Source organism: Paramormyrops kingsleyae, chromosome 3 (assembly GCF_048594095.1).
Source record: "Paramormyrops kingsleyae isolate MSU_618 chromosome 3, PKINGS_0.4, whole genome shotgun sequence".
Classification (NCBI taxonomy): domain Eukaryota; kingdom Metazoa; phylum Chordata; class Actinopteri; order Osteoglossiformes; family Mormyridae; genus Paramormyrops; species Paramormyrops kingsleyae.
This window is the reverse complement of record NC_132799.1, coordinates 10,211,716-10,238,318: the sequence shown is the minus strand read 5'-3', so window position 1 is coordinate 10,238,318 and position 26,603 is coordinate 10,211,716. Positions and strand designations below refer to the sequence as shown.

The following is a 26,603-nucleotide window of genomic DNA, read 5'->3' as shown; positions in this document are numbered from 1 at the left end:
TGCCAGTGTTCTCTTTTATGCTGTGGTCTGCTAGAGAGACAGCATAAAGAGGGACGCTACGCAGCTGGGCATGCTGGTGAGGGGGGCTGGCCATGTGGTTGGCATGGAACTGGATCCCCTTATGCCAGTAGCAGAAAAAATGACTCTGACTAAACTGCTGTCCATCATAGACAATGCCAGCCACCCTCTGCACAGCACATTAACCAGCAGACAGAGGAGTATATTCAGTGGCAGACTCTTGTCTCAGCTACGCTCTACCCACAGACTGAGGGAGTCTTTTGTCCCCCAGGCCGTATGACTATTCAGCGATGAGGGGTTAATGGTCTTATGCTGTTAAACTGACTGGTTGCTAACTCACTCGATCATTAGCTACTGGACTGTTTTTCACTGGTTATATCAGTCCTAGACACCATCTGTATTCTGTATTTTCAATTGTATATTTAGCTAAAATTACAGTATTATGGTATTTATTTCATAACAGTATTTATAATATGTAACAATCTTTCTTGCACATCACCTTGCACCTCATTAACTAAAACCTACGTTTTATTGTGCAAGACTTTTCTTAAGGGACATAGATTAGCAAGGACAAAACATAGGAATATGCTTATCTGCAAAGGCTGTACAGTGCAATTTAAGGGTGCATCTTGATTTTATGATGATGATATTGATGATGATAACAAAAATAATAATAACGAGGCTCGCACCAGTAGCCTTCCAATCACAAGCACGGAGACTGAGCCTGCTGAGAGACAAATGGACCAATGCGGTGATGTCATACGATGACGACATTGATTGCTTACAGAAGTTAAACACAAGCGACTCCTTTGTTGACCCAGGGATACATTGAAGTAGGGCACATCCGTACCACAATGACTCATTGGTGATTAGTATTTCTTACTACCATTCAGTATTATTATCATTAATTATTGTTATTATTGTTAGTCCTAAGTCTTATTATTCATTAATAATTTATTTCCCGCAGAATCAATAAATTATTTTTCTTTCTATCTTTCTTCCTTTCTTTCTTGTACAGCGAACTAGGGCCCATTTACAGCTACAGGACCATTTCTAAGGTAGAACACCATTGTGTTCAAACACGCCATTATGTACACAACTGTTGTACTGAGCTGCAATTTTTTCCCATGCTTTTGGTTTTGCATTACCAGGTATGGCCAGTCGCCTCTGACCTCCTATTACTGAGGTGTTTCTGTGCCCGGAATTGCTGCTGACTTGATGCTTTTTGGTTATTGCACAGTTGTTGGTTAACTTTAGACGCTGAAGTACATGAAAATCCTAGGAGGAGGGCTGTTTACAAGATGCTGGAACTGCCACACTAAAAATGGCTTAGATCACACATCCTAACCATTCTAATAATTAGCTAAACACTAACTGAACCTCGTTACCTTGCCTATATTCATTCAGTTGTATACATTCAGTTGCAAACACATGATTAGCTGTTAACAAGCTGAAGTGTACTGAGTGTGTACTGAGTGTGTACTGAGTGTGTACTGAGTGTGTACTGAGTGAGTATATTTTACCTAATAGTTGGAACTGACTGGACCTTCTGGTCATGTTAGCCTCCTGAGATGTTAATCCAGCCCGGCTCACAATAACATTCTGAAAGTGTTTCATGACTGATTCTGACCTGTTGGATGAAGACCTGAGCCCCTCGAGGACTAAGCAGCAGGACGGCCCGTCTCAGCGTGTCCCTGTAGCGATTTAACTCCTCCGTACGCATCGTGCTGAAGAGATCCGAGAAGACACGGCTGACGTTGCGATCAACTTGCTGCAGTGACACATCCAAACCCAGGCGAGATGCCTGGTCCATGAAACCCTGTAGGCCACGGATATCTGCAGGGTTAGAGCACAGCGAATAAGGACACAGAAGAACCGGCATACATTGATATAATCCATCTGTGCATCCACATATCCATCCATCCATCCAGCCCTAGTTACTGGGGGGCAGGTGCCAATTCCTGGCAGCACAAGTTCCAAGGCATGGGTAGACCCTGGATAAGCTGCTAGGTTACTGCAAGGCACACATGCACCCTCCGTCCTGCATCTCCATAAAATAAATTGACAATTTAATACCAGCCAGTAATCAGACAATTACTGTTTTTCATGTCATTCTTTCTGCATGTATAATATTGCAGAGAACTCTAACTGAATAATACCACAGACAGACATTTTGCAATTGTAAATTGCCATTGCATTTGGCAACCGGTATTTTCTGTTGTCGGATCTTTAAAAGGCTTCAGATAGCACTGGTTGAGACAAAATTCTTCGCTGTACAAAATCCTGAATACTGAAGAAGGAGGCTGCTCCATGGAATCTCTTTGTGCACTGCTTGTAAAGAATCCATGCGTGGAACAGCTCTGGTCGGGATGGTGAACAGACGTGACAGGGCAGACGGACCGGTGTGGTGTTATTGCAGGAGCCGAAAATAAAACTTGGCACACAAAACCTTACCACTTAGGTACAAAAAGGGGAAAACAAACATACAGTATACTGTATACCTCTTTTATATTCTACATCAACAAACTTCCTTTACAGGACTGTAGCACTGTCTAGTCTGCTGTCTGGGAACTAGCAGGAAAAAAAAATGCTTGAATTGGAAATAAATTTGCTACGGGAATGAGGGACTTACAAAACTCATGATGGCAGGTGATAATGCGTAAAACTTATTAACTTAGATCAATCCTTAAACAAAATAAGAGTATCTCTTTACTAGCCTGGTCGTATAGCCTCTGACTGAGAAATACTGCAGTAACAATCAGTAAAGAGAGAAAAAAATATTTGCAAAACAATAGTTAGAATGCAGGGAAAGAAATGTTCATCTTTTTTTCCAAACTGCTATCCAGTATAGGGTCACAATGAGCTTGGGGTCTAACCCAGGAATCACAGGGGAGGAAATCAAGTTGGAGATGGTGCTATTCCATCATGGGGCATGCACACAATCACACATCATGGGGCAATGCACACAATCACACATCATGGGGCAATACACACAATCACACATCATGGGGCAATGCACACAATCACACATCATGGGGCAATTTAGAGACGCATAAGAAGAACTGTGTCTGAGCATGGGAGCACATGCATGTTCGGTAACACTTTACATTAAGTGCACATTTATAATGCATTCATAAGTACCATGTAAGTATGCCATAACATCCTAACATTGTTACAGACTCGGGGCATGGTGCATGGGGAAAAGAAGGTGACAGTCCACTTGCAGCTCCAAGAGACAACAGGGGTTTACTGGGTGAACAAAAACAAACTGGGAACAAATCACAAAAATAAAGAACCACGAGGGTTCAGAAAACCAACAGGGAAAAAAAGGAATTAACTAAAAACCAGAGAATAATCAACTACGGAACCAAGCAGAATACAGAGCACAGGATTGGGCAATAGAGCAGGGTAACAAACATGCAGTAACAGTCACACACAAGAGTAATATCTCACAATGACTGACTAAGGAAATGAACAAAGGCAGGTGCTTAAATACACAGGAGAGGCAGGCCTTAGGCCAGCTTTAAACCGACAACTGGTGCAGTGTTAACTGCGAGCAATGAGCTTGATGGGCCAAATGGCCTCCTCTCGTTTGTAAATTTCTTATGTTCTTAACTTCTGAGCCCCTCGCACAACCCATTGAGCTATGACAGCCTAGGGAGTAGAGAAACACATTAGGGACTAGGGTTACATGACAGAGGGAACAGGATGGCCAGCGACACCTACTGGCCAAATGGGGACAAACACATAGGACCAGGATGGATGTACACCGACCCTGACAAACATACCTTAACAGTTTTAATATACATTAATAACAAACATTATGTGATAATACAATTATAAGGTTTGTTATAATCATATAATGTTTGCTATTAATATACAGGTATAGTGAAATGCATTCATACTACATTGATAGAACCTTGATATGCAGCATGCAAGTACACCTTAACCTCAACATTTTAACAGCTTTAATATACATTAATAACAAACATGAAACATGCTTATATGATTATAATGTTTGTTATTATAATATAATGTTTGTTATAAATGTATAGAAATCTGTTAAGGTATACTTATGCTGCTTATGAATGTTCTATGAATGCATTATGAAGGTGCAATCAATGTACTATGAATGCATAATCAAGTCTTTATGAAGGTGCAACTCTGTAACCGCATATTCTACAAACACAGCCAGGAACAGCGGCCAGTTAAGAACCCGGCTTAGGAGGTCAGTGGTTCCTAACCATATTTAACAAAGTAATATATAATGAATTGATAATATATGGGGTCAACTGATCCAGTATTAAACATTTTTAAAAAACTCTTAAGTTTTCTTTTCTGTTTTCATATTCTGGATGGCACAGTGGCTCAGCAGACAGCAATATCACTTTACTCCTTGAATGCTGCTTCCACTACGCGTATATGAAGTTTATCCAGCTTTGGGAAAGTTTACTCCAGCTTATTTTCTTCCACAGTCCAAAGACTGGCAGTTAGATATAGCTTTTGATGAGCTGCAGTATGTATCAAACTTTATAATCCATTTATTGTGAAAAGTAACCTTGTTTTGCCAGCAGAGATGCTTGTTCCCAAGAAATTACACATTTTGTGACTTAAAAATGAAATGAAAGAAATGCAGTTAAAAAGGCAAATTAAACATCTCTGCAGACCATAACAATATTTTGTGTCTTTATAGATGCACTTGATTAAAGATGAGAATTAAGGTTTTTTTTTCTTTTCTTTTTTAACTGCCTCCTGCAATCCTGTAAATTTACAGAAACAGCTGCTGCTGATGCTTCTCGTGTCCCAAAGACAGTTAACTAAGCCATTTAGGGGTTTAAAACTTACAAACACAATAATCCGAGAACATCGAAGGAGAAAATTGCTTCATACAAAAGAGATCACAGCAGCTTTGACACAGGCAAGTTACGAAACGTGATTTAAGGAATATAAATCCAATTAATATAATTTGCTGCTCACAGATTTGAAACTTCTGAGTTTTTCTTCCTTACTTCCATGCATCTCTTCAGTCAGTGCGAGCCATCAGAGTTGGCAAAGAAAACAGTGTTGACACAAACTGCCAATATCATATATCTGATAAACACTGCATTCTCACTCAACTTGATAAGGAGAACTTATGCGAGAGTCTATGACAGTGAAAGTATTTTCCTTTAGCCAATAAATGGACAGGAAAATGTGAAAGAACCAACTTATTTCTCAGAATAGAATTTATTTATTTATTGATGTTCCCAGGTTAATGATGCTTCTCTCTCCATCTACTGTATCTGTGCAGTACCAAAATTATATATATATATGAGATTATTATTATTATATTTATTATATTTTCTTTGGTCACTGATACTTACCTCATAATCTGGACTGCAAATCCATTTATATGGTGGTGAATTTACGAACCTTAATCTTTCATCAACAACCCAACCCTGGAACCGTGAGGTTATAGTGCAACTGTGTCACCCAAAGTGAAACACGTTTCAGACAGGTTACAGACTTTACCCACACAGAACCCAGATGGAAATCCAGTCCACTAACTGTGAGATCATAACAGTACCCACCAAGCCATGACAGTGTAACAAACAAACATAGATTAGATTGGAAAGAAAGAAAGAAAGAAAGAAAGAAAGAAAGAAAGAAAGAAAGAATGAATGAATGAATTATCCCAGCATTTTTTACAAATATAATGTGGTTGATAGTCCATTACCTAAGTGTCCTAAGTGTCCCCTAGCTATATGTATAGCATTTAACCCTATATTTACTCCCAAGTTGACAGTAACAAAGCTGTATTCACCTCCCAAGGAGCCAATACGGAGGTATTAAGGTATCGTCATATGAAGTGAAATGCACATCATTACAGGAGAGACAAGCATTCTATGTTCATGTTCTGAAGCTTCAAAGTATTTATATAATAACTAGTGTACCAGAATAAATGTCATATTCCAGTACTTACACGTCTGGGTTCCCTGCTGAGTTCCTGTTAATGGTGCGGGCGACGAGTTGCTAGCACTTACTGAGCAGATTTTTCAGTTGGGGAAGTTGGAGTGTCATTACCAGAAACAACAGGTTTCCCCAGCTGGACTTAATTAATGTCATCAAGCTAATCTATTTGCTTGTAAAGAATGCTGCAATCGCGGTGGGTACTAAGCCTATAAAATGCTGTGAGAAACTATTCTCCTTTTGTTTACTCACTTACAAAGGGTGACTAAGGCGGGTGCCTCACAGACAAATCACGCTAATGTTCAATTATCTGGGCTGACAATTTTACATGCTTTAAAGGCAGCTCGTCTTTGCACATAAAGCTGGTGGAGGCTGTAATATATCTCACACCAAAATACAAAACCAAGGCTGCTCATTGGATAATAGCACCAGAAAATGTCATGTATGACTAGCAAAAAATGCAATGAACAATATATTACAACAAATACTTCACGAGAATACAACTAGAAAATTGAAACTAGTGATATCTTCAACTGTTTCTCTACTGTTTCTCTCTATAAATGTAGGTCACATGACACATGCTACTTTGACTTGTATATCACACTTCCAATATGAGAAATCAAATTTGAAAATATCGTCATGCTCTGCTGGATATAATAACAGATCTTTAGAGGGTGTCAGAGAAGCATCTTTACTCAGTTTTAGAATATGCTGAATCATTACTACGCAAAATAATTATCACTTCTTTTTCTGAAATATACAGTATCAATTTTTTGTCATCTGAAGATATCTTATGTTTTTTCTCCTACAGATATTTAAAGAAACATTCAGATGAAAAATACTTTTCTTCATCAATGCCAAAATAGAAAAAATGTTAATCTCTGAGTATTTACATTGCCCTGTGACTGTAGTCCTCCATAAAAGAATTATTACCCAACCAGAAAATATCACTCGTTAATCACTTCCCCTTGAATTATATTAGAAATTATAAACAGAGAATATGACAAATAAATCCAACTTTCAAATGTATTATTATTATTATTATTATTTATCTTTCTCAGATAAATAGGACCTTTTAAAAGGAAGGTTATAAAAAATGTGTTTATGGTCTAGTACCTTATTCTCATATTGAAATTATTAGAGAAATCCAACCTTTAAATAAAGTTTTCTTACTGGAATAAGTTTACTTCAATTAAGGGTTGGTTTTCTCTAAATCTGAGTGTGAGATGAAACATACCATAAACATATATTTTCCATAACATAACCTTTTTTTAAAAAAAAAAAAATCCAAGAGTGCCAGTAATTCTGTAGGACACTTTATATATGAGACATAAAAAGCAGATAGTCAATTAAGAATAGTACTTTTGAATTAGTAAAATTTATGCTGATGTTTCATAATGCTTATGTATTAGAATGTAAATAGGGCTCTGCTGGACTAAATTTAGGCACCCCGTATTGTGATAATATTATTGCACTGTGGTTAGCGGCCTGATTTAGGACCAATCCGCATTGTTATGCACTGTACAATCTGCCAGGGCCATCTGCCCTGAGAATAGAGGAGGGTTGGAAACACATGTCACCTCAGTGTGTGATGTCATTTGTCTGGCGGCCAGCCCCTCCTGGGAAGTGGTCTCTCCTCTCTTTTTAAATTGACTAAACATTTAGATGGAGTGAGCATCAATAAATCTGAACAGGGTAATAAATAATAATAAAGAAGCTGAAGGCAGGAGCACACAGACGGTCGCAGGGTAAATATTTATGTTCTAGTGAGGTATTCTTTCGCAGAGGGACACACCAAAGATTATGTTAGATTCTGAAGTGTAAATGAAAGTCTCATGATCGCATTACATACCCTCACCCTATGGTGGGGACAGGGGTGGGGGTGGAGAGCTAAGCCACATGTACAGAGATACAGAAAATATTCCAATTTTTCATGGATCAATACAGGACACAATTTTTTATTTTTTAATAACTTTATCGCCAGAGTTCCATGGACCAGTGGAATGTTAGCTTAACAGAATAGTATTAAAAAAAATCATCACACTGTAGGGCATCGGTCAACATTAAGTGCATGAGCTAGCCTTTAATATATCACATACTACACTGTAAGCATATAAATGTGTTATATTTTTATGTGAGTTTTTGTATAATGTATCATTGTATAATGTATCTCCTTCAGCTGAAGCATTTCCCTCAATAGGAACATCTTCAGATTCATCCTTTGTTTCCAAGTGTAAAAAAGACATGGTTGTTAGGCTGGATTAGGCACATGATCTAGTAGACTTGCTGCCCCTACTGTACTACTGCAGGTGCGGATGACCTCGGTGGACTTCAAAGACCAACTCTGAAACAGAAGATATGGGTCTGTATCTCCAGTATGGCCAGAGCAATCGACACAGGGGGCAGGAAAGCGGATTACAGGGAATTATAGATCAGCTCTCTTGACGTTTCTCCTAGATCCATCAAATCCGCGTTAAATTAGGTTTTTGAAGTGTTCCATGACTTCACACAAAGAAATCAGAGGCAGCTCCACATCCGGCTACCATCTTTCAGCTTCATGCTGCAAGTAAGTATCAATTTTCAGAGTCAGGTAAGGAGAAAGCACCTTTACTGCATATATTTTTGCTCTGCTTGGAATTCATGGTGAAGTGTCATTTAAGATAAACAACTGAAGTACTGTACTAAACACTTCTCAGTTGACTGGCATTTCACTTTCAGAAAGCACCTTTTTTTTTCTGAAACGTTTGCAGCTTTTTATATATTTTCTGCATAAATAGATATTTATGAGGGATCCGAATTTAGTTACAAAATACCTTTGCAGTTGTACAAGGTCCTATCACTGCAAAATACCTAGTTTATATAAAGAAAACTTCTTATTACCAAATTTATTTCTAATTTCTAAACGTGAAAATAAAATGTGACCTGAATGTCTCGATTAGACATATTTGTTGATTGTTAATCAATGTAACTAGTTTTAATTATAAAATGAAATGCATTTTAAAAATCAATAATTATTGTATTCAAATTGTTTATGCAATCTGTGACATTTTTAAATTACTCTGAATCAAATCAGTTGACTAGAATTGCAAATAAAGATTAAATTGCAGTACTGGCAATATAAATATAAATGAGCACTTAATAAAGGAAAAACAATGAAGGAACTGATTACAGTACCTGTGCTGTGATGCTGGTCAACTATAGTTTTGAATATTAAAAATATAGATTTTCCTCAAATATGGCATACATACTTACATTTCATGTGAAAATCAAACTAGGATGACACAGTGACACAATGGGTGTAATTGCAGTGATATCATAACTGTAGCAATAAGGTAATAACTGTATCCTTATTATGTTACTAATTCTAGGTTTACTTATATTCAGCTGGAGCATCTATGGAATTACATACACTGACACTGTTGCCTCATGCCCGCAGATTTAGGGGTTCAAATCCTGCCTTTGCTCTTTAAGTGTGACGTTTGAAAGTTCTTCCTGTGTTGTGTAGGTTACCTCAGGGTCTCATAGGATCCCTGGCCAAACCCTGAAATAGATCATGGTAAAAAAACATTGTCGACATCACAAAATGCAAACAAGGCAAACCTTATAGTATGAGGATTAACTCATGATCAAACCATAGCTCTGAATGCACTTTACAAATGGCGAATGTGAATAAAATACCTACAATAATCTGAGGAGTGACACTGAGGACATTGATTATGAATGGACTGTGTACAATGCCGTAAATTTTTGCAATGACTGCAAATATCTATAGCTAGAATGCAGTTGGTACCTATTGTGACAGTAGGTGTAAGACTTGCTGGTGGTGAGGGAAGCTATCAAGATGAAGAAGGAGGCCAGAAGTGCAATGCTTGCACAAGGGTCTCCTGAGGCACCTGAAAAGTACCAACAGGCCAACGATGGCAGTCATGGAGACAAAAGTTTGTGTCTGGGAGGAGTTTGAGGAGGCCATGGAGAGAGAGACTATTTGGTGATACCAAAAGTTTTTCGGCATCTTTGGTTTGACAACTCAGGGGCTGGAGGTGGTACCTTACTCAGGCAGGGCTACTGGTGATATTGTTTAGGGGAAAGAAAACTTAACCCAATGCCTATGCCTTCTCATCAGGAAAGAGTACTGAAAAGTTCTGGTGGATCAGAGTCTGTCACAGCATTTGAAGAATGATTTGATTTATTTCATGGAAATAATGAAGGAGTAGATGAAATGTTAAAACTACATGGTGTTTTTGGGGCAGAGTATATTCCAACTGTAGGGGGTTAGAATTCTCAGCCTCCCTCCCAGGGTGCTAGAAAGTACCGGAAGGTCTAAGGAACAAGGAGGAACAAGGTGGATTCTGGCCTGGTTGTGAAAAATGAACTTTTCTACCTTGCACAGCGGTTCCTGAGAATATGCTGACCTGCACTGCATATGCTTTGTAGACTTAGAAATATCTATGACTGTGTGCCCTGGCACATACTGTGAGAGATACTGCAGAAATACTGGGTGCCAGGGTCACTACTGTGTGCTATTCCTTCCCTGTATGAATGCAGTAGGTACAGTGATTGGCTTATGGAAAGGGTGCATCTTCTCTCCTTTCCTGTCTCTGTATTTTAAAGAATGGGATATCGAGATGCAGCCATGTCTCGAAGGATGTCTGGTCCTGAGTGTTTAAATGATAGTCATGATTGTCATTCTATTTTCAGACGATGTGATCCCAAGCACACAGAGATATTTGATGCTGAACAGTGTGGATGAGAGCACCTCCAAATCTAAAGCCATGGTGCTCGTTCAGAAAAAAGTGGTTGCCTCCATTGTGGTGAAGGAGTTGAAGTACCTCTGGATCTTGACATGTAATGGAAAGAGGGAACATGAGATTCACAGTTAGATTCATTTGGTGACGGCAGTCTTGTGGACGCTGAGGTGGTCTGTGCTGGTCAGTTGGAAATTAAGTCATGAATTGTGGGTAATGACCGAAAGAACAAAATCCCAAGTCTAAGCGGTAGGAATGAGTTTTTTTCTGAAGGTCGTTGGACTCACTCTCCATGACATGAAAAGAAGTTCAATGATCTTCTACATACAGCCACAGCTCCTTCAGATCAAGAGGAGCTACCTGAGGTGGCTCAGGCATCTCATAAGGATGCCACCTGGATGGCTCCCAGATGAGATGTTCCAGGCACATCCCACAGAACGGAGGCCCCAGGGAAGACCCAGGACGTTCTGGAGGGATTATATCTTCCAGCAGGCTTAGGAACATCTAGGGATCCCCTATTACAAGCTAGAGTCTATGGCCATGGAAAAAGAGGTCTGGTCTGAGCATGCTGCCAGAACAGCCCTCACCAGGAGAAATGGCAGGAAAATTAGATGACATCAGGCATTTTGTTTTCGCACAAGTGATAAGGTCTGTCCCCAGGCAGAGTACCCTTCTCAACCATGCTGAACGGAGGTTTGCAAACAATGAGTATTACTATGGTGAAAATGAAGCACAAAGCAGATGATAACAGAGTTAGATATAAGAGTGAAACTAAAGCAGAGAAATCTTTGGCTTTAGAGCATCGGCACTCTGATGCTCAATAACTGTAATAGAACTGAGCCTTCAAAACTTATTCGACATGCAGTCATATAATGACTGTTCTCTTTATACTTGGAAACAAAGGACTTCTGATTTCTCTGTCATTTGAGGACTCCAAAATCACAGCAGTCTACCCAGTTTGCGGTATGAAGGATACAGTGTATGACCTACATATGAATTCTGCAAAGCCATGTTTACAATCTAGACAACTAAAGAAAGGTACGGACTAAATCCAGAGAGTTAGGCTACCTTTCAGACATGGGAACTAGCTGTAAATATAGCACCAGGATACTTACACTGCCCTTCAAAGGCAAAATACCGTAACTACACTGACAATGAAAATGAGTAAAAGAGCTTTGACATTTTTTGATTGCCAACCTATATGCATAGTAGGTGGGTAAGGTATTGTGTTCCCTTAAAATCCAAGCATAGCTGAGTTCAGACATTTAACTATGAAAATAAAACTTAAGAGACTCAACAGCCGAAGACATCCGATTTTTGTCATAAACCAGTTTTGTTAAAATATGCAGTTATGGTGTTTTGCTACTATCCTGGAAAATATATAAAGACTCTCTTAAGGAATGGGACTTCAATAATCATCTATTATTAACCTACAAGAAAGGAACCATGATTACTTGTTCCATCGACAATTAAGTCCTTGGATTTCAATAATGTTTGTGATGTAATTCCCCTAAAATACAGATATCATCCCAGTTTTCCCCATGTCCAATTATGAGTGTCCCTGTTAAGTTATAGTAACTAGGTAACTAGCCATTACAACTAACATAGGCATAAACAAGATAACATATTGTGCATTTGTGTTTTGATTCTTCGCTGACAACAAAATCAACAACATTTCACACATTCTACAGTATACATCAAGATTATTTGCTTCTTCTTTACAAGTTGTACAACATCCTTACTCTGTTGTGGTGTAAGTGAACATCATGATCTGAGACATGCACTCAATAACAGTACATATAAAATTTATACAAAGTAAACAATTCTATAAAAAACCCACAAACATGCGCAGTAATTGGATGAAAGAAACCCCTAACCCCCCATGCATTTTTTATTCCATAGTTGTTGCTGTATAGTTGAGTCACTTGTTACAATTTGTCTAATTAGTGTTTAGTCTCTTAATTCAGCAAATTTGTATGAAGCTGACAATGCATAATGCTAGAATTCAAATTCATTCTATTCAATGTGGGCCAATTTTAATACATTAATCCATCTATCTCCCAAACCACTCACCCTGGTCAGGATTGCAAGGGGAGGGGGTGGAATGGAGCCTATTTCAGACAGTAAAGGGCAAAAGGTAGGTGTACACCCTGGATGGCATGCCAGTACACAGCATGGGCAATTAACAGACATCAATTAACTTAGCTGTATGCCTTTAGACTGCAGGAGGAGACCAATGTTTCCAGGGGAAATCAATACAACAAGTATATGGATAAATACCGTATTTTGTTTCATACGCTAAAAGGATCATGGTGTTCCTTGAATAATATTATGATATTTTCAGCTAAATTAAAGGACTGATTAAATGCGGCAAAAACAAAATTGATAATAATGAGATCCAGCTATTTATCTGACCTGTATTATGGTCTAACAATGTTTTCCAGAAAAAAAACGATAATTGCTTGGTACTGAACTAGGGCCAGAATTTCACTGGCATGCACGTCAGGTTGCAGAGACTGTGAAATGTGTACTCTGAATTTCATAATTACAGCTATCTAAGAATGTAATTTCATCAAAAATATATGTGTAGCTTATATATTTAATTATTAACCTTCCATGTGGGAAAGTTGCAAAAGACACATATTAAGCAGAGGTCATGAACTCCATTTTGAAATTCTTAGAGGATGAATATAATAATATAAGTTGTTAAAGTTAGTGGAGCTTTATTGTCAAACTGAAACTGAAGATCCCAAAAAAAGTAAAATACATTTCGTACATTACACATAAAAAAACCTCAGAGAAAGTCCCATCAAAATGTCAATGAACCGATGTTATCTGAATGATTTGCTGTGCGATTTCACAGTGTGTCCTGACTTGCAGTACTGAAACCCAAGCCTATGAATGTTATTATTATTTTTTTCTCAATATAACATCCATTGGCATCACATTCAGGTTGTACCAGGAAAAGGCTTCAGATCCCCCTGTTAAACAGGCCAGATTAAGCGGTTGGTAAATGGATGGATGGAATATTGAAGTTACATTATATTGTTAGGTTACAGAGAATATGTTCCCATTAAAACATGCATTTGATGTTATTTAAAAAGGCATAATATGAATATTTACTGTCTCCCAGTTAGGCTTCAACAGTCATGAGATGTCGGAATCCTTCTGTACTGTCAATTCTCATTTACCACCATGTCATTTTCTGTATATATATAATTTGAAATGTTAATTCCTGGTAACTCATTGATAATGGCATTTCTGATCTGGCTTGTCCATGTCCTGTCTTCCATTTTTCAAACCCTTTTCTACTTCAGCCCTGGGATGACTTATTGTTATACGTCTTTGCTCGCATTAGATTTGCTAGCAGGATGAGATCACTGCATTTTTATAGGATGTGATCAGTGGATGTGTATGGAAAAAGTATTAAGTATAACTGAAAGCTGTGCTTGGTCTCATTTAAATAAGGGGTAGCATAGAGCTGTCTGTCTTAGGTCCCGGGAGAACAGGCCCATCAGCTTCCCATACAATATTGTGAATCATTAAGATAACTAAATTACATGAAAACAACAGCCGTGGAATTTAATTTGTCATTGCTATGATGTGTAGATACAAACAAAGTAAATCGACATGTGCAGGTACTGATATTTAAAACGATGCAATTGTTGTACAGTGGCGATTCATTTTGTGTAAGATCAATGAGAACAAGTACGGATAATTATCACAATCACAATAGGTTACAAAGACCCAAAAAAGAGAGGATTCCCAAACAATAATGTCACATGGGTCTCCTTTGCTTATAATAGTTTCTTCTTGCAGTGCAAAGACATGCATTTAGGTTAATCACTATTTCCTAAAGCGTATGATTGTGAAAGTGAGTGTATGCATGTGTGTACCCTGTGAGTGGGATCTCGTCCAGGGTATATCCCAGCCTTGTACCATATGATGCTTGGGAAGGGCTCCACACCTTCCATGACCCTGACCAGGATAAGCAGTTGGAACATAGATGGATGGTGCAGTGATTTTTCAGTACAGAGTACTTTATTATAACAGTATACAGCTTCTGTAGTTACAGACGTCTACATTTAAAACATGCTTGTCAGAAATAGCAGTGGAATATCCAGAAATGTCAAGATGACTTTCTTGTAATGCTAACAAGTTTTCAAGTGACTTTTTTTTTCTCCAATCCAGTCATTAAAGAAGGTGGAGAGCAAACGGAGACTCCACAGGGGTCCGTTTGCAATCAGACCTCCCACTTCTTCCCAGCATGTGAAATGCTTTTGCTTTTATTTTTCTCTATTCTCTCCCAGAAATATCCCCATCTGGTCAGTTGACTTGCTTTTTCTTCATTAATTGCAGCTAATTAGCTGAACAATATTATATATGCTGAGTACATATTTTATGTACCCTTAATCTTGAGCTAAAAACGGTAAACTGTGCGTTTTAGTAAGTCCATGGCAATAGATTTCTAATAACTTTATCACGGATATCAACAAAATGAAAAAAGAAATTAGCATCGTATGACAAAGACTAACAACTGGTGTCTCTCAAGGGTCTTGCATGGTTACCGATAAGCCACATGCACGCGTCGTTGCGAGGAAGAGCAAGGGCAAATTAAAGTTACTGTATGCCATGGAAGAACTTGGGCTAGGATTTTACTCAGAGGGATTTAAGTGGGCGAGAAGAGGAGGGGGAACTGGAGGGAGGTGGCAAAAGACGTAAGGTCAATTTCAAGGAGAAAAGGAGAACATGCAGAGTATGTCAGAGGTCTTAAGCAGATATCAATTATAAATGAAGGTATCATGTAATACACATCACACTGAATTTATGAAAATATTATCCAAATGATAGATGGCAGGAGCCAAACGCTCAAAATCTCTGTACATCTTTATTCCATTGATGCAAATTTATTAATTACTTCCTTTCTTATTCTCACCTTAAATTATTAGAAATATTAAATTGACTCCATTTCATATTTAACTGTAAAACCCTGCATATCGATCACATCTGACACTTTCACAGCCCTATATCCCTATTAAAAAACCATCCTCTTTTTAGTGGTCTGTGATGGTGATGCCACAGGAACGATGAAGAGAAGCTTTGCGATGGGAGGGGACAAGGAATTCAGAGCTGTAATCATGTACATTGTCAAGTATATTTTTACTTAATTATTGCATTGCAATTTAGAATGGTCATTTCCTTTTCTCATAGGTCAAGTCAAGAGCAAATAAGATGAACAAACATCTTTGTTTATGGGTGCTGTTGGCCACCTGCTTCTTGTTGGTGGTGTAAAAGACGAGTGGATGCACTGATATTCTTAGCTTTGTAAAAGCCATTTGCTGCTTCAGTCTAATTACTTATTTGTAAGTTAATAAAGTGTATCATTTATTGTGTGCTAAAGAAAAACCCGGATATCCGAATTAGCCACTTTTCTTAAGAAAGTATTCAAATGTAGATATTTGAAAGCTTGTAATTGTGAATATTGCATTCTGAAAAGCTAGTAGAAATATCGCAAAACTAAGGAAAGTTCCAAGCAATTATTTTACGCTAATGGCAAATTGACAAATGACAAATGGAACCTAGTTCTTGAACAATAGATTGTGATATCATAATTTGAGCTACAGAGATGAAGCAAGATGACTATGGACATGTTTTGTTATGCAGGAATTTCTACATTTATTGGGCTACTTGGGGACAGTTTTAGGTTCTATATATCAGCTCCCTTGTGCTTTGGTTCAATCTATCCTGATATGCTCACAATAGCGCTGCACAACTGTGGTCATTAATTGAATACTGTAGAATCTTTCTTCCTTCTTTCTTTCATCATGTACTTTCTCAGTTACACATAATATAACCTCTATGAATTTAAATAATCACAAAGCCTGAGGAACTTTTGGAACAATAGATGGATGAGAAACGAACAGTGGAGTGGACGAGAAATCATAGATATTGAAAATTGTGTGTAATAGATGAACAAGGCCACGCAGGGCAAATATCTCTGTTTATTTAAAAGCTTCACATTCATTAAGTTCCAACCACATTCCAGTATGGACACAGTGTACCAGCAATTTAAAGTTAAACTTATTATTTTAGTGCACCTGTTATTATTTATGAGAACACCTGTGTTGCACATCACAATTTTAGAAACAATGAATAACAATAAATAAGCCATAATTTCATTGTTAATAATTTGCATAATATTTTATTTAAAATTCCAGCACCAAATTTTTTAAAGTCTTCCAGAAACACAGAAAGCATGCTTTTAAAAATCCATTCTGTGCTCTCTTTTGTTGTGACATAAGGGATGAAGGACTCGAGGGCAGGTGTGGTGGCGAAACAAAGGGGGGTTTATTAAACTAAATAAACAGACTGGAAACAAACAGGACTGTGGGGGATCAAAACGGGAGGACTGGCAACCAGGAAGGGCACAGGTAACAGGAAGGTTCGACCGGACTGAGCATGACAAGATAAACAGGTATTTAAATACAAGGACTAACGAGGGGTAAGAAGCACTAGGCGTGGCTCGTCAGGGCCACATTAGGGAGGAGACCGAAGGGTCAGAACGCAACAGCTTTAAATCCACTCACAGGGTGGTTTCAGTTAAAACAATACTTTACAATCCTCTACAGGGAATAAAGATGCAATGCATTTGGATGGAATTCATAATGTGAGTGTTTAAAAACAATACTCAGCAAATCTTAACACCCACCTATGTTTTTACTTACACTACACTTACAAAAATGCAATTACAGCAAACAATTAGCAAGTGATTTATCACCTGGTAAGGTTATGGCTTGCTGGCTCAGTGGGCAGTATTACGGTCTCGCACCTCTGGAGTTAGAGATTTGCATCTCCCCTCTGTGTGTGGAGATATCCCCCAGAGGTCCTGGTTCTCTGTGGATTTCCTCTGGGTTCTCTATTTTCCTCCCGCAGACCAATGACATGCAGTTAACTTCATCTCTAAATTTCCTGCAGTGTGTGAATATGCTCTGGGATGGACTGGCATCCTGTCTAGGATTTACCACAGCCATGAGCCCTATATTTCCTGGGATTGGCTACAGGTGACCTTGACCCCAATAAGTACTTAAATGCATGCATATAACTAGTTCTATCTTCAATTGAAATATAATGCATGCTCAGATAAACTGAAGTAAGCATAATCAATTTACAGTAATTGTAAAGAGTGTGCCTGGTAAAATGGAAGGACTTTTATTGTAATGACTGGACAGTTTTCAGATTTCCCTGCTCAAACACACCTTAATCAGTTACCGATTAATCACCCAGGTTTAGTTGGTATGTCTGAGTAGGGAAATCTGTCGAACTGTGTTGCAAACCGGTCTTCCAGGACTGGAATTGGGAACCCAGATCTAGAATGATACAGGACGTGTGTATGGATGAAGCAAGCATGCGACATTGATGCCTTGTGTGTGTCACTCTTGCAATTATAAAAAGTCAAGGGAGAGACTGGAAAGAGAAAAAAAACAACTTCACCTAAAATTATAGTTAGATAATGTGTTCCTAATGCTTAAAGTGCTAAGAGAGAAAATTGTGTATTGCTAAATATAGGGATATCCTAGAAGAATAGTTGTCTTAGACTGCCAAAGTCGACCAGGAAATTCATCCTTTAGTGGTTTGCTGAAGCAATGCAGGAAGCATCACAGTATGACTGGGGTGGGGGGGGGGGGGGGGGGGGGAGAGAGGTAGGGCCATCCCCGAGCAGAGTGAAGACAGATGACAACCCCATTCTTTCACTTTACCTGTGTCAAATGACCAATGATGTAACAATGGTTCCTGCTTTTTTTACCCGGGTTCCGGAATACATTTCCGCACCATGATCTCCTAGCCTTTGTATGTCTTCCTACAACTTGACACTCATTATTTTTCTCTGTCTGTTCCTTCATGACAAACCTAAAATGGCTGCTTCATTTTCATTCCTCTTCACCATTTTGCTAATCCCAAATACAGCACTATCCTGTCTCCCATTACAACACCATATGGTTCTGTTCCAGGTCCCGACTGGAGAGGACAAACAAAGTTTTAAAACAGGAAGTTGAATGTGGGTGTCTTTCAGGCTCATCATACCTACAGGACTTGGGGCACAAGTCCCTCCAACATGTTCCATGACTTTGCAGGTTATCTCTGTGCTGTGTGTGTTACCTCCCACAGTCCAAAACAGGCAGCTAGGTAAATAAGATACTCACAGCATGCGGGTATATGGATGGGGCCCCGTGATTGGCTGGTATCCCATCCAGGGAGTTCTGCTGCCTGGGATAGGCTCCAGCCCTCCCTCAAGGATAAGTGGTTGAAATGTCGACAGAAAATTGAAAGCCCTACAGTAATTAAGTCAACACTAAGGCTTTTTACCCACAATATGAAAACCGAATATGCAATATGCAAATTGGAAAAAGAATGCAGATAAATAGATTGGAATACACAATGTTTAAAGTAAAAATGGTTTGATATCGCTAGTGACACTGATCAGGATAATTGGTTTGAAGATGGATGGATGGATAGCTAGATGGATGAATAAATGGATGAATGAACAAATGGATGAAAAGAGATCTGCTGTAAGAGAAGATGAACTTTATTGATCCCCAGGGAAAATGACTGAATCTCTACGTAACTTAAAGTTCAGTGCTGCTGAAAACCAAACCTGGTTCTGTGAGATCTGCTATCAAAGCAGCTCAAGTCAATATAACAAAAGTACTTTTTCAAACCTAAACTGACGAACAATTCAAATTCAAATTCAAAAGAGTCAAAAACATGCTGGCATGTGAAATGTGGTAAAAGACAGTAGGGAAGTAATTGCTTGCTTATTATGACAATTACCATAATCCCACTATGTCAAACAAAACATTAACACAAATTTCACTCCGTGAAACCTTTAAATCCCCACCCACCTCCCCCAAAAAAAACAAAAAAAAAATCTTGGAGCGGTCCACCTCATTGTCACAACAAATGGTCACATTCAGAAGCACCAGAAACAAGCGCCATTCATCACAGCCGCTCAGCGCATGGGATGGGAATGAAGAAGGGACCGGCTCACAGGGCCAGGTTTGCTGCTGTGCGGACAAAACCTTACAAAAGGACAATGAACTGGCAAGGACCACCTGCTGATGCAGTGATGCCATCCTACCTGAAAACTCTCCCTCACCATTCATCACTTCAGCAGGCTAAACAATGAAGTGTGCTTTTAAACAATATACATTACATCATTAAAACAGTATATATTCAAACAAAAAACACTCCTGCTTCTGTAGTTGTGCAACTGAAAGGCTTGCATGGTGACTTAGTGGGTTGCAGTTGCCTTACATTGCATACATGTGATGTTACCATATTTGCCCTGTTTCCTCCTGAAGTCCAATGACATGCAATTAAGATCTCCATATTGCCCATTGTGTGTGTATATGTCTAAGATCTCCATATTGCCCATTGTGTGTGTATACAGTATGTCTAAGATCTCCATATTGCCCATTGTGTGTGTATATGTCTAAGATCTCCATATTGCCCATTGTGTGTGTATACAGTATGTCTAAGATCTCCATATTGCCCATTGTGTGTGTATATGTCTAAGATCTCCATATTGCCCATTGTGTGTGTAAATGTCCTGCAATGGACTAGCAGTCCCCCCCAGGATTGTGCTGCCTGCGATACCCTCCAGGCTCCATCTCCATCCACGATAAGCAGTTGGAACATGGATATATCATTGAATATAATGGTTACAATACACTGATCCTAAAAGTGCTTTCCTGCTGTTATACAACGAGTCCAATGTGCTTTGCTTTCCTACTGGATAAGATTCATGCCTCATCATGACTACCATTAAGACATCATGGTATATATCTGACACTATAATTACGTTCCTTTATGACTACATCAGAGCAGCAGTGTTATCCAGTATTACAGAAAATCCCATTTCTTTATCGTTTTGCCAACAGCTCTCTTAATTAGGAAACCCAGTGGTCCACCAGATTCTGCAGTATTCCTGTTGTGTTGCATGGGGCTAACAGTATTACCAACCCTCGCCCCAATCAGAGATCCTAAATCAAAATTAGACATTGGTGATTACTAGATAGGGCCCATGATTAACACAGTGTCACCAGCTTTGTTAATATGTGAATACAGGCTGTGAGGGACCACCAATCATGTCGCGGGGAACCCACACCCCCCCGGAAGGGTCAGTAACATGCCGCTGGGCAGAAACAGCTCCAACTCAATCGATGAGACCAATTAAACATGTGAAAATCGCCAGCGAGGCAGGGCTGTAAGCTCGTCCGTCTTCCCCCCCCCTTGCTCCCTGGGCAGAAGAGAGAGCCCGTCCTTTAAATGCTGGGCTCAGTGTACGGAGAAACTCAGGAAACGGACTTGTGCTGGTGAAGTTGGTTCCCTAGACTTAAGAAAAGGTGACTGGAAAGGAGAGGGTTTGGATCTGGCCCCTACCGTGCGTGTTGCCTTGCCAACCCCAGGCTGCCTGCCATGACAACCTGACTCAGCATTTCTTTCGGTTTCCCCTGAAAGTCACACTGGCCTCTACCAGACTGACCCCAAAACGCATCCCACCCCCCCTTACTTTGTGATCCCATACCTTCTCACACCTTGTAATTAAAGTACACAATAAACCCACCTAGAGTTCCCCCTGACACCAGTGTGTGTCGTCCTTAGTCTCTGTCCCGCACCCCAAGGTGCGTGTAAATCCCTGAACCTACATCCAGGACACTGAAGGACGTCATTTCACAAGGTTCTTCCTGCTCTATTTCCCAGGCTGCCTGGTAGCTAAAACAGCAATAATGTGTTCACCTTAAATTTGATAATGGCTTTTACTGTCCTTCTCTTTTACCAGCAGACAATTGTGAAGTATGGGTAGAAATGGACAAATACAGTACCCTGGAAGTTGATGATAATGCTTTTACTCAATGCATAACAAAGTTAAATGACCAACAAGTAAAGGACTGGACATGATTTTACTGAATTACAGTAATTTTTCTGCAATGTCACAAAGTATCCGTGAATATTCTATCTTTATTGGTGTTCGCAATCTGTTTCATGATAATGCACATTTAAATATGCATTAAGTGTCATGTGATTTTAAAATAGGTTTTTCTAATAATGAAACAAACTGTGTTCTTAATGCGTTGATGGGCTTTAGAAGTCACTTAAATACGACTGCCTTTGAGACTGGTAAATTTATTCCTGTATAATTATATAGAAATCTTTAGCAGCATGCGAAAAGAGATAACAGTTAACCTAGTCTTACACAAATAAAGAAATCGACCGCTTTGGGAATAATGCAATTTCAAAACTCTGTAGCACTATGTTTGAATGAGCATACCATGCTTCTTGCTCTCCAGTTTAAACTTCTTCCCATATTCTAATGTTGTTTTTCATAAATGTAGGTAAAATAAGTCACATAAATGTGTAAGAAATGAGCAATATCTTTTTTACGTGGGCAATTATACATTTATAACTAAAGAACCTAAAGAAATCCTATGTTATAGTTCATTCAGTGCTATAAGTTTTAAAAATGTATGAACAGTTGCCACGTGGGATAAATCTATATGCGGTATATGTAACCCATTAAATAAGTATGCCTCACACTTGCCCTATTTCTGACAGAACTGTCACATTCTGCACTTGATTGACAGCATAAATTAAAATGCAGTATCATGCACTATAGCAGCTAAGGAAAAAGAATACCGAAATATACAGCGACAACTTCAAAACATTTTCTCTTATACTGAAATGAAATTTCTCTTATAATGTGAGAGATGTGCTATTGTGAAACTTTGCGTTGTGCAAATCATGCAATAAAAATAACAGGGCTTATGTAAAAAAAAAAACAAGCTTGGGGCAGATATTCAGAATTAAAGCTTTTTTATGTCCAAAACCAAAAACTTCAGCAGTGTGTTTCTTTGACACCTTGTAACCTTCATCTTCTTCATACCTCCTTTGCAGGAGAGAGTCCCAGTGACAGCATGCTAAGCAGGTCATACCAGACCTCCCTTACTGAGGCCTTGGACTCCAGCACGTTCAGGTGGAGAGCCAGATGTTCCTAAGCTGGTGGGGGATACAGTCTCTCTTGTGCCGTGTTTCCTAACCCGGTCACCAGGGACCCCCAGATAGTCCGCATTTTTGCTCCCTGCCAGCTCCCTGCCAGGCAGTCCACATTTCTGCAAAGACGTGGACTCTCTGGAGGTCCCCGACGACCAGGTTGGGGGAAACGTTGCTGTAGTGTATCGTGGGCCTGCCTGAGGCCTCCACACACTCCACACTTCCCAGAACAGCTCCTACGGGAACCCACTAGGGGTTATCCATGTAAGATACCTCAATCACCTCAGGTCCTCTAAATCTGAAGGAGCGGCAGCTCTATTTCAAAGTCGCTCCAGATTTCCGAATTCTTCACCGTTTTGAGGGGCACGAGTCTAGCAATCCTAAGGAGAAAAGCTCATTTTGGTCACTGGTGCGTGCATGACCATGTTCTTTCTAAGGCCCATCACTCATAGCTCATAATCATGGGTCAGGACCGGGACACAGACTGACCGGTTAATTTCTTCAGCATGTACCTCACTCCCCTGAAAACTGCAACCACCGAATCAATCTGCATATTAATCTCACATTCCTCAGGACCTTATTCTTTTAAACTTCTTCACTCATATTTACAGCAACAAAATCGATTGTATGAAAAGTAGTAGGGGCAGTAGTATCTCTCCATCTCGGAAAATAAGATATGTTAGAGACCGGTCTATGATTACAAAACAACACCAAAAATCATGTTACAATTCGAAATGGTTACATTCAGCTCTAAGTGGGTACACAATACATGCATTTTCCACTGTACAAACCATCTGAGTATGTAGGAAAAAAAATCTGTTCATAAGATTCACATGAAAAAAGAAACTTAATGGATGTAGGCTATAGTTTACGACATTCTAAAGCAGGAGCAAATTTACTATACTTAATGACTAAGCATTAAATTAATGTTGAGTGTTCCCTTAACACTACATAGATTGTTGTTATATTGATATATTTAGTGTGTTCTATTACAAAGTAACCTTTAAATGTTTTCAGTTTTATTATCTTCCTCATTGCCAATAATGCATTGCATACTGCAGTTTTATATACTGTTATCATCTAACCATACTACAGTATTTACTCTCCTCTTAAGCAAATTGTTGAAAGGATACAATGATCTGGGATATTAAAACTAATCTATTCTACCATGATCTACCACTAACATCAGAATCACCAGGATTGTAACAGTAACCTCTCTTTGCCATGTTGCGCGTCTATAAATCAAAGCACACAATGGGTCCTATATGTGCCTCTAGCCTTCATGCGGAGCACTCAGTCTCCACACCACAAGTGGATCTTGAGGGTCACAGCTCAATTTTTGAATAAACCTCAATGGACTGCCTGTTCCGTATAAATGACCAATGATATGGATCTCCTGAGAAATTAGTAGTGAAAAAAGGCCTGCTGTGGCAGAGGTATACAGCTGTCCGTTCATCTTAACATAATGCATGCTATATTCATTCTATATTACACCTTTTCATACTGCAACTCCACACATCATTATGTTTTTGCTTATAAGAATTCTCTGTGCTCCAGATATTTTTCTGTGATATTAACAGTGTTTCCAGTGGATCAAGATGTTTGGTGTGTGGGCAATGTGACCGGGGGGCAGTACTATTGAAAAAAAATGCAGTTATAACTACGTGATATAACAACTAAGTCCTAAATAGTTTGCCCATGCTTCACTCAACAATGCAATGCACTCAGACAAACTATGCAACAGACTTGGCCTAACTTAGCGGGATTGTTGTGGAAAATGAGTCTCTCCTAGTGTGTGACACCCCCTTTCATATACAAATCCCCTCATTGTGTCAGGTAAAAACAACATAGCATAGATACATTTTCATTCCCATTCAGTCTCCCATAATGGTAAAACAGGTGTCAATTGTATTTAACAGGTTGCTAGAGAGCGCAAACCTCGACAGGACATGTAAAACATGGGAAGTTCATGCCAGTTGTGACCAATCCTGGGTATAGTTTATCTTAACAGTTGGCAGCTGCTAGCATGTGTTAACATGAACTCTTTCGCTACTAAATTGAACTTATGTCGGTGGTGCAGTGAAGCTGTACAGACACCCTGAGAGTTTCTACATCTTCCTATTATTATTTTAGGAGTTACATTGAGGGGACTGTAACATCAGCTAGATAACTAGCTATCATTTCATGCAAATGAAAGTGTGCCATTTAAACCATTTAAGATTACTTAAACGTTTCTTTACCTAGCTAGCTAGCTAACATAGTAATTAGGCAACCATAGCAACCAGGAAAAAATGTTTGCTACATAACCTGAACCACTTGCGGATGTTGTTAAATAGATTTACATTAAGCAATCCTGAGAGAAATAGTGGAACGTCAGCGAGTTACAGGCTTACTCTGATATCAATGTAGTGAATAAAGGGGGAAAAGCTGCATTCACATTGGAGTAGTGTCAGAAAGTTACCGCTAATGTTACTAAGTTGACTTCACCATTTTGCTCCTGTTTGCATGCAACACCATAATAGTACACTAGGAATAGTGTGTGAATGCGGTATAATTGAGCAAGGAAAGAGACGTATTATTGCCCATCACCTAGCTAAGTGCCTACTCTGTTTAGCTGCCTCATCTATTTAGAATTTTCTTGGAAAATACCTAATTAAGTGCATTTTATTGTAGCTTTACAGAAGCATCCGCTAAACGACAATGTAATATAGCCTATTAGTGCCATTAATCAACTGAATTGGTAATGCATGCATGCAAGGAGGCGGGAATCAGGCTTCCTGGGCAAGTCACCAAGGCATTGGATAAGGTGATTGTTTGGTTGGATTTATGTTTTTTTGCCACGGCAGCAAAAATTTTGGTGTGGCAGGCCATCACGGAGAAATGTTACTAGCGGAAACAATGATTAAATTCCAATATATAAATTTATAAAGTTGGAAATAGCCTTAGACATCTTTAATTATTAGCTGAAATATACTTTGACAGGTCAGCTCATCATGCTTTCAGTCAGTGCATTCATTAGCAATTGTCTTTATGTATGAGTATGATGAGTGTGACACATTGAAAGTAGGTCAAAAATGGTCTGCTCTCAATTAACATACATGCATATATCAAACGAACAGCCAGCCTGATTCTCACGTGGATTTTGACAGTGCAGCTTTGAACGATCGTGGTTCAAAAATTTAAAAAAAAAAGGAAAAAGGGAACCTTTAAGACCAAACCGAAATGAATGATTTCAAATTGGCGTGCAAAGTGCGTAACGTGGACGGAGCACGGTGTGTCAGCACGCTCTCTTCAAACATCCACTGGCCAGCATCCTAAACTGCACAATTTGTCAGCGTCTGTACCTTCCCACCCTGCTCTTTGTGCTGCTGGCCATCTGGTCCTCCTCCTTCCCGTCTCCTGCCCTTCAGCCCCAGAGTGCCCCAGTCCAGCTTAGTGGGCTGTGCGTGCGGCTCAGCGACTGTTACCCCTCTGGTCATGGGTTCGAGGCCATATTTTGTATTTATTGCTTTTGTTTCCCTGTCCTAGGTTTGCCAAGGGTGTGTCTTATTCTCTTCTAGTCCTGTTTGTATTTTTGTTCCTTGTTACTGTAGTGGTTGGTTCCCAGTTTGTGGTTGGTGTTCTGTAAGTTCAGTACTTGTTAATTGTTCCATCCATTGCTCAGTGTCCTGCGCCTTCTGCGATTGGTTGATTGTCTGATGTTCCACACCTTGAACCTCTCAGTTGTATTTAAGTGCCCCTCCTCAGTTCTTTAGTCATTGTGTGCTTTGTTCTGTGGATGTTACTTTGCCTGTTTCTCTTATTCTGGTCTCTGTGTGTCTATTTTATGGTTCAGTTTGGAGT

At 39.2% G+C, this 26,603-nt stretch overlaps 1 protein-coding gene across 5 annotated transcripts in view; it reads right to left on the bottom strand.

Moving 5' to 3' along the window:
- LOC111858991 (glutamate receptor ionotropic, delta-1-like) overlaps positions 1–26,603 on the bottom strand; it is a 183,776-nt gene that overhangs the window by 59,123 nt on the left and 98,050 nt on the right. For 3 of the 5 annotated variants that reach the window (XM_023841267.2, XM_023841275.2, XM_072709584.1), the window contains one exon: positions 1,649–1,854. In XM_023841267.2, coding sequence (XP_023697035.2) covers positions 1,649–1,854 — 206 coding nt within the window. Of the gene's footprint in view, positions 1–1,648; positions 1,855–5,381; positions 5,565–5,980; positions 6,064–26,603 lie in introns of those variants that run through there. The other 2 variants (XM_023841294.2, XM_023841287.2) reach the window with 2 other exon arrangements.